This window comes from Strigops habroptila, chromosome 8 (assembly GCF_004027225.2).
Source record: "Strigops habroptila isolate Jane chromosome 8, bStrHab1.2.pri, whole genome shotgun sequence".
NCBI classification, from domain to species: domain Eukaryota; kingdom Metazoa; phylum Chordata; class Aves; order Psittaciformes; family Psittacidae; genus Strigops; species Strigops habroptila.
Genome location: NC_044284.2, coordinates 23,493,237 through 23,502,722, shown reverse-complemented (window position 1 = coordinate 23,502,722; position 9,486 = coordinate 23,493,237). Strand labels below are relative to the sequence as shown.

The following is a 9,486-nucleotide window of genomic DNA, read 5'->3' as shown; positions in this document are numbered from 1 at the left end:
GCTTTTAATACAGAAGTGGGTTCCACTGGTGAACTAGTACTGTAGGTCAAGTTGCCATATTTGGTTTTCAAATTAAGTTGAAAGAAAAAGCAACTGCAAGATACAGTGTCTCTGGTTTTAGCTCTATTACATAACAAAAATATTACATACAAAAATAGACTAAAATAAAGTGCCCCTTTACTTTGTATGCTGCATTAAAATACTTCATACTGTAAACCTTATAATTATTTTAAAATCCTACTTTAAAATTGAAATCTGGAAATTCTCTTTCCAAGCAATGTTTTCCCCAAAGTGCAGATTTTATGTACAAAAATACTATAACACTGCTTTTACCATGTAACACCAGAGTAACTCAAAAGGCACACATCATACATTCAAGAAAAGATAGGAAGAAAAACTGGCAATACTAATATCAAATAGTTAGCAGACATACCGTAGCACCAGAAGATGAGCACTCCACTATAATAGAAGAAACAGTACAATGGTGCATATGGCTTCTACCACCAGAAATGAACTTTTTTGTGGAACAAGCTGGTTTCAGCTAGCTCCCATTCTAGGAATATTTTGGAAGACCAACTGTACCTTGCAAAGCAATATATACACACTCTCTCAGTAGCTCACGCCAGATTGGTATATTTAAATTAGATATGTTGATGCCACTACCTACATTAGTAATTGTTTCTCAGCTGCATTACTAAACTGGAGAAACAGGCAGTTGGCTTCACTTTGATGACAACAAACTCATACACTGATATTTACCCTTACATAACTTCCAGCAAACATACAATTGTCTTGAAAAATCCTTATTTTCATCTAGAATCATAATTTTGGAAAAGAGGAGTTCTAAAATAAGGGCAGTGCAACTTAACATGTATATGCAGTGAAAAAAGACCTGCCTCCTCTACAACCACGTAAAGGTATCATACCTCACAAGAGCAGAGACAGGTTTTGTGCTTACACTTACACATTGACACAACCCTTCAATAGCAGGCTAGCAGACATTAACATTTCAAATGCTCAAATATTTACTTCAACTTTCAAAAGAGACTTCAGCAAGTAAAGAATCGAGCAGAGGAAGAGATATGCTGTTCAAAGATACAGCAAGATGTCCTGGCTGGAACACTGTGCTACAGCTTGTGGCCTGAATGTAACAATTACTCTAATGATACCCTCCCCCTGATTTTGGGCAAGCTTTACCCATTGTGGCAGCTGTACTCGCCTTTGTCAATGTCGCCTGTTTACAAGGATCAGATACTATCTGTAAAATACCTGGATCAGATTGTGTCAGCTGCAGCCTCTAGAGTCTACTGTAATACAGACTGATAAAAAGTTAACAAAGTTTTGAGTAACAAACAGACTTATGCAGGTTTTTATTTCTCCTATCTAATTGAAGAATCTGTCTAAAAAACATCTTAAGCAAGATGTCAGGGAAAATAGTCTCCACCACATCCAGTTTAAACACATTCATATTTTCATGTAAGTATTGCCCATATTTGTTATGAATGAAACATTTTACTAAATATTTGTAATGTTTAACAACCAACTAAGGCTTTTTGTACAGACTATAGTAACACATTTTCTGGCTTATAATAATTTTGTATTTGTGACAGGTCAATTAAGTGATCTAAAATATTAATTTATGATTTAGCACAGAGCTTTTGAATCAAAATACCTACCTCCCTTAAAACAAAGGCATCTTACTTTTTGAAACTGATAGTTATTAGTTCTCTCTCTTAAAATAAAAATGAAGAGACTCAAAAATACTTCAGTATTTGTTATGTTTGGCCTGTCAGTGAAGTAATATGCATCATATCAGAAAACAGCTTTACATTCAAAATGGCCAAATTGGCAAAAGCCTCTTTCATATACATAGCCTGCTGCACTTTTCTTGAGTGTGGAATCTTTCCTCATTTAAGCTCATAATCAAGTGTATACTTTTAAATTATCTGTGGCTTTGTCAAAGAAAGCATTTGAATGTCTGAGTATCTATAGAACTTCTACTGTTTTAATTTGCATTTCCTAGACGATCTGTTTAAAAATAAATTTGAAAAATATCTATTCTTGAGAAACTAAATAAATTTGGTTTACTTAATAGAGTTCATCTGGGATATCGACATGACACTCAATGTTGCCCCTTGAGTATACTCCAGCCCCAATCTGGTAAAAGACATAAGCGCACACAATCCTTGTGAATCGATGGGAAATACATAAGGGCTTTATAGGAGTGAGCCAAGAGTACTGAGCATTCAACCTTAAAAATAAGGTTTGCCTTTCACTACTGCCAGGTACAGCAGTGTGTTTTTAGCTGTCTAACTTAACAGTAAGTGTGCTTTCATTACTGACATTTGTAGGAGATGAAATTAGGTTCCTATGGAAGCATAGCGCAACGGAAGAAATGGTTTGCATAAATATCGCATTAGAACATAGTGTAAATTGGGACTGAGTGCCTGAGAATACAGTTGCACATATCCATTAAATATAGTTTGTTACTTTCTTGTAACAGTTGGCTCAACCGTCTGCCAATTTTTATTTAATCAAATGGTAACATACTATGCATACAAAAATACATACTTAAGAATGACTGTTTTGTTTCTTATTTGTATCTTAACAAAAAATATTTAAAAATAAAATCTGAGGAAATAATACTTTCCTATTTCTGTTTGGAGTTGTTTTGAAATATTTGATGTACATTTTTACATTGGTGTGCAAGCATTTTTTTTTTTTCTTACAAAAAGAAAAAGAGGAGCATTCCACAGGAAGGAAAATGGTATCCTGTAATAAGATGAACTCCTCAACTGTCTCTGAGCAACCTGGGTCAGAAGGCTGCTGATGAATAATGTCAGGTAAATCCTAACATGACATGAGTTTCAATGGAACATCAATAGGAGAAAACTGTAGACAACTACCAGCAAACAGGTTGGTAATGGCTGTAGTAACATACACTACTATAATAATGTACTTGAAACACTCTCCTTTTACGTCCCCTAAATACTCTGACAAAGTCACACCAGCAAATTTCAATGAAGCTTTAACATGTGTCAGTTGTTTATAAAAAACATTACTGTATGAAGCTATTTTAAATTTCCCTTAGACTCTAAGAATCTAATTGTAAACTGATAAATTCCTGAATACACTTCTTATACTGCATTTCAGTATGGTTATTAGTAGAGTATTGACCTGGCTGTCCATAGAGTCCTTCTGATTCACGCATTTCTTCATTCATCCTTGCTAAACGCAACCTGTGATTCAGAAAACAGAGAACAGTGTCATATTTGAAGCACTAAGAGATTGCAATTCAAGACCTACAAGGCACTTCTGAACCTCACACCAGTGAGGCCATCTGTGGATACTGCACTCTCTTTGATTTTTCTTTTGCTCTGCCTGTTTTTGTGTGAAGGAATTCTGACATTTCTTATATTTTTAAAGTTGAAACAGAATAAGAAACCCTAGTTACAGAGTCAAAACCAGAAGGTACAACTTACAATGTTACAATATCTGCGTTGGCAGCTTCTACTGCTATACTCAATGGATCTTTCCCATCTTCATCAGTGGCATGCTGGTTTGCTCCTCGTTTTAGGAATAAACACACTTGTCTGTTTAGAAAAAGCATTTAAGAATAATTTCCACAACAATAAAGGAAGAAAAACAAATAAATTCAAGCTGGATGCAACATATCTGGCTTAAATCACCAGTGATTTAAAGTGAACATATCAAAACAGCGCTGTTCATCTAGAACAACTAAGATGTTAAGACAGTAGTAAGCAAAATCTTTACTTATTTAATCCACGTAAGAAAGAGCCTAACTCAAACCACGCTATCGTGGCAAGGAGCTGAACCCTTCAGAAGCAAGACTCTACTCTCCTGTATCACCTCGGGTTGGAGCACCAAAAAGTCTTATTCTTTTCACCACAACAGACAAGGAGCACTGAGCAGGATAACTCAATACACAAAAGAATACAGCTCACAGGTGCCCGATTTACCCAACAGAAACTGATTTAATGTTTCTCTGCTGTTATAATTCTCCATGTTTATAAACAGGGCAAACTGAACAAGCTTACATCTTCAACTGTCCCAAGTTGTTGTACTGTACCTAGAATTTATGCATGCAGTTCAGGCACTACCAACCAGATTGTAATGTCCTCATTTAAGATGAGCCTGTTACAGGGTTTCAGTTAAAAGCCATGATTCCAAAACTCAAGATGTAATGCAGTACATTTTGAAATGAGATAGACTCTCAATGCAACACACAAGTGGGATGAGTCAGCAAAAGCCTTGGCTGTCACACACCGTTTCTCCTATTTGTATCATATTTCTTAAGAAACCAAGAAAAATCTCATGAGTCTTCACCAGAAGTTCACGCTATTTCAAAGCATTATCAAATACATGTTTTTTTAAATTAGACTAGAGCGTGTCTAAAGGTGTGCTTTGCTAGCAGTGGGACTGCTAATTCAAAATGTTATTTCCTCTCTCTTCACAGAAGGAAAACCTAGATCACCTCAAATATACTAAAACGCCAGAATATTTGGGGAAATTAAGACGCTTCATATTAACAACTATAGTAAAGGATAGCCATGTACAAATCCTGGAGCAGAAAGTTACCCAGTGTGTCCTAGTACTGTGGCATGGTGCAGAGGTCCCCTTCCCTTCATGTCCCTGATGTTCACATTGGCCCCATTCTGCAGCAAAAATTCACAAGTAACCAATGAACCCTATGGAATAAAAGCAAAGAAACAATTCAGCACCAGATCTCTAGAATAAGCGCCAAACCTGCTCTGCCTTCTCACCACTGAGTCATGCGGCAAAGGAAACAAAAGGAATTTGCTTCCATATCAAATTTAAACACTGCTAGGTTATATAATTCCAAACAAAGCATTAAACGGAAAAAAATAGTTCAGAAACAACTTTGAGAGAACACTGTAAAGACCACTTCAGCACGCCATTATCATTCATTAGCGAAGCAGGCAGTTCAAAAGAAACAGTGACACAGAAATATCCCTGCTATTCCACTTCCCCTCCTCCCACATCAGTTGGTGCTGTACATCACATACCCCTCGCACTGCCTGAATGAGTGGTGTTGCTTTGTTTTCTTCTACATTGACCCAGTTTACTTCAGCTCCATGAGCCAATGCTTCTGCCATATCAGGAAGATTCTTCTCAAAGGCAGCTCGATATAGCTGCAATCCTGGACTAGGCTGTTTGGAGTCACAGAACACAGAAGACTCTTGTTTGTCTCCTTCTGGAGGGGAAAAAAAAAAAAAAAAAAATCTCTGTTTTTATAAGGTACCTCCTGGAATTCTTAGCAAAAATGTCATTTCTCTGGTGTAAGGTAGCTCAGGTTTTGCAGAACACTGTGCATTGTTGCCTCATGCTGCCAGGGCAAGTCACAGATGCCTTTAGGTTGTTCCAGCATTCAGGCATGGCCACTTCACAGAATTATTACTGCCCAGAAAACATTATCTACTACAGTACTGGCATGTGTGAATATCCTTCAATCTATATATTCCATATAATTTTTAAGAAATGATTTCAGGTTAGCAGTGTGGTTTACCCTATACAGCAAGATATGAATAGAACTAATTTCCTGCTGAGATAGTCATACAAACATACCTTCATCTGCAACAGCTGGATAGACTTGAATATGAGGCTAATACTGTTCTGACCTGATTTTTGTTAAGAGATAGCATTGTCATCTACCAATTACTTGTGCAGCTGTAATCTTTTGGACTAAAGCATAATCTTTCTATCATCTCTGTAAGTTATACAGAATGAAGTCTGGGAGATAAAGACTTTGTCATATATAAGCTTTCATGAGGTACAGCATCCTAAGCGTTTCTACAATGCAGTCAAGAAAAGATCCAAGCCTCATGCTGCTTGCCTACAAACCACAACTGTGAACTACTGGATTTAAAAACATACCTCAGAAGAGTGCTTTGATGTAGAAGAGCAAGTTTGCTTTACAAATAAATGTTCTGGGTATTTTGACAAATCATACTCAATACCTCTGTCAGACAAGGATGCTAATATTAGATAGCAAATAATTTCGTCAATAAATTTCTAAAACATTCAGTAAAGAGAGAGTAATGCTTAAAGACATGGTCGATTCCACATAAGCAGAAAACAGAACAATTATGCAAGAATACTCAAAGAACACATAAAAGCCTGTTATCTGTGATTCAACAGCAACTCTATGTCCAAAGATTTAACTATTTATAAAAGGATTATGCATTTCTGTGGAGGCTTGTCTATCAAAATGCAGCATTGCTTTATCTGTGAAAAACACAGTTCTGGCTCAGTATCACCTGACTGGAAAAATAGTAACTCTCTGATATCATTTAGAAGGATTCAAAGTCATTGTTGCTACCAAGCCCAGAGGACAGAAAGGTCACTCAAGCAATTATTACCATTGTTAAAAATGTTTCAGCCCACCAGGTGGAAGAGACATGAATCGTATTACCAAGTACTAATCTCTTTTACAAGAACATGCTACCAAGAAGTAATTAGATTTTCATCTTAAAGTACAAAGCTGAACGCACCTGGTTCATACAAGCTGTTGGCTGATATAGTAGAGGCAAGGTGTTCTCTGCTGTCATCAACACTCTGCTGGATCCCACTGTCACTGCTTTGCACTGTTTTGGGGAGAAATTGTGATTACTATGCAGACTGCAGGTTACCTGCTCCTCACAGATACCATGATAATAAAGCAAGCTCTTATACTTGGTCCTGAACACATAGGGGTTTTTTTTAATGACTAGTAATTATTCAATAGTGCATCCATAGAAAAATATGAAGTCACATATTGCAACCATAACATTTGTAATAATAAATAGTCAAAGATTATTAGAAAGGAAAAGATCAGGATAAGTAAAAAAGCTTAAATTATTTCATGAAAACACTAAGCAATGCAGTAGCCTGGAGGCAACAGATTAAAGGCAGGGAGATGACCACAACACAAATGGATCACTAGTGCGAATACTGAACACGCCATAGCTGTAGTACTTACTACTACGTAGTTTTGAAGAGGTATCAAAGTAGGAGAAGAGTGAATCTAGTTCATCAGGACAGAACAGAGACTCCCGCCTCGCCTCGTCGCTACTTACAGCAACCGCTGGGACATGCAAGTTAGCAAAGCACAAAGCAGGCAGTAAGGAGGGGATAGGGCAGGAAAGAACGTTATTGGAAAAAATAAGAAGAATGAAAATATGGAGGAAAGAAGGTGGTTAATATGTTTCTGAATAAGCATTCCCACTCCAAACTTTTCCCCACCTAAAAATGCACATCTCTGAATAAACCTTTTCTCCCCCATACTTCTGAACTAGGCTATGACCTATTTTAAGTTAGATTCTGGTTTCTCTGCAGGAGGCAGGAAATCAATTAATACAAAAATATGTTACTTTAAAAAGAATGTGAGTAATATAGCTAAGGAGAGAAGTGTGTAAATACCTTTTTGGGATGCCACAACCTGTTCCCCTGCCAAAAGGGATTTTTCAGGGCCACTGTGCCTTTTCTCTTCCTTACTTTGAGGCAAAACTTTTGTTCCAGATTCAAGCAGAGATACTGATGCAGGCTGCTTCTCTACAAACTTTCTTTCCACATATTTTGCTCTGATATATGCCTCCTTCTCCTGCCTGTCATAGAGAAAAACACTGGAGCTCATAAGCTAATATTTTAGTATTTTCAGGTATTAAAACAATGTCCACTTCATACTAAAGCCAGTAACCAAAACTGTAGTTTGGCATTGCACATAAGACACACAGCACATTTTCAGAAAGACGAAAAGCACGCTGTATAACTCCTTCTGGATTCTTGATTAAATTTTGCATAAGGCTCAAAAGAAAGTAGTTTTGTTAAGTTCATATATGTTGGTTTTGTTCTGGGTTTTTTTTAGGTAGAGACCTTATAAAGTGGTATGTGGAAGAAATAAGCATTAATTACTGTATATTATTTCTCAGTATTAATCTTTTATACATGTGTTACATTGTTAATAAGCAATTAATACAGCATACATTTAGGTAAATATAAATTGCAACATTTGTTAAAGGAACATCAAGATTGCACAAGAGAACAATAGCAATAATAATCCTGCTCCAGCCACCAGTTCCGTAATGCATACTGAAATATTTTTTTCTTGTAACCTGAGGTTATTATCTTAAAACACACACATCAGTTGTGACAAACCGATGAAAGGGGCTATACAAGTATTATTATAGAAACTGCTGATAAGCAGTTACCCCTAGAAAGAATATGTAGCACATCTCCTACACTATTTATATTATCATTGTCTCCTAATTGCCAACACTTTATAAGCTGCTGTTTTCTATATCACAAAACTGCCTGATAGGAAGAAGCACAAAACTGGAAAGCTGGTAAAAACCAAAGTTTTAAAAGAAATCATATGCAGCAGAACAAAACATTAGGAAACCACCTTCAAACACAAATTAGCTTCAGAGAGAAAGGGAAGACAGCAGTACAATCATTAGAAGGTTGATGTAAAGCAGCAGCACTCATGTACAATGTAGACAGAAAGAGAGAGCATTCTGGGGATCAGGGAACAAAAGTTAAACTCAAGTCACTGTAAACAAAAGGTACAGCCACAGGCTCCTTCCAGGAGCACTCACAGCCAAGTACAGCTGGCTGAGATGGCACAAAATAGACAGGAAACAAAAGCAACATGCCCACATTGGTGAGACAGAACAGGATGCTATAGAGTTGTCATCAAAAGGAGAGAGTGAGATTGGAAAAAAACCCCCACATGAACAGAAACATAAACAGAACATGAAGCAGAAAGGGACCAACAGAAGGAATACCCAGTAAAGACAGAAAGTGAGAAAAAGGGGGAGAGCAAAACATACTGGTGATAGGGGGAAACAAAGAGTATAAATCACAGTTAACAGTTAAACACAGTTAACTGGCAGTGTCTTTTAAAGCTGGAGGCTGAACGAAGCAACATGAAAAGGAAGAGGCACTGCTAGTAAATTCCTACCTTTGGCTTCCATGTTGTGGCTTCTTTATTCCCACTTTTTCCAACTTGGCTTCATAAATTCTATTTATAACATCATTTCCCAATTCACACATAAGCTATGAAGCAAAATAAATAAATTCAAATACAGTTGCAAAAGGCTTCATCTACTTATTTAGTTGGTTTTAACCTCACTCAGCCTATTTTTACAATTTAGTTTTTTCACTATTAAAAGTACACTTACAAAACCAAGTATGGGTTTACATCATGATAATGAAACAATCAGTGAATAGAGAGCCTAAATTCTGAGTAAGACAAAAAACATGGTCACTCTTAAATTGCCATTCCCTTCTGAAAAAGGACTGCAAAAATTACCATCTGTCACTGAAGATTCTTTTTTGTGCAATCAGAATGACATCTTCAGGCCTCATTAACAAAGATACTCTTTTCCACCAGCTTTGCCAGTACCTATTCTTATCCCATCAGCAAGAGACAATTCAATCAATTCCATTCCATCTTGTCCCACAGAC

General features: G+C 36.7%; 1 protein-coding gene across 1 annotated transcript in view; it reads right to left on the bottom strand.

The window, feature by feature from the left end:
• ACAP2 (ArfGAP with coiled-coil, ankyrin repeat and PH domains 2) overlaps window positions 1-9,486 on the bottom strand; it is a 72,802-nt gene that overhangs the window by 6,273 nt on the left and 57,043 nt on the right. The window contains exons 16-22 of the mRNA XM_030495327.1: window positions 8,981-9,075; window positions 7,441-7,625; window positions 6,534-6,626; window positions 5,049-5,236; window positions 4,600-4,709; window positions 3,483-3,593; window positions 3,178-3,239 (exon numbers count right to left, since the gene is read on the bottom strand). Of these exons, the coding sequence (XP_030351187.1) occupies window positions 3,178-3,239; window positions 3,483-3,593; window positions 4,600-4,709; window positions 5,049-5,236; window positions 6,534-6,626; window positions 7,441-7,625; window positions 8,981-9,075 (844 nt within the window). The remainder of the gene's footprint in view (window positions 1-3,177; window positions 3,240-3,482; window positions 3,594-4,599; window positions 4,710-5,048; window positions 5,237-6,533; window positions 6,627-7,440; window positions 7,626-8,980; window positions 9,076-9,486) is intronic.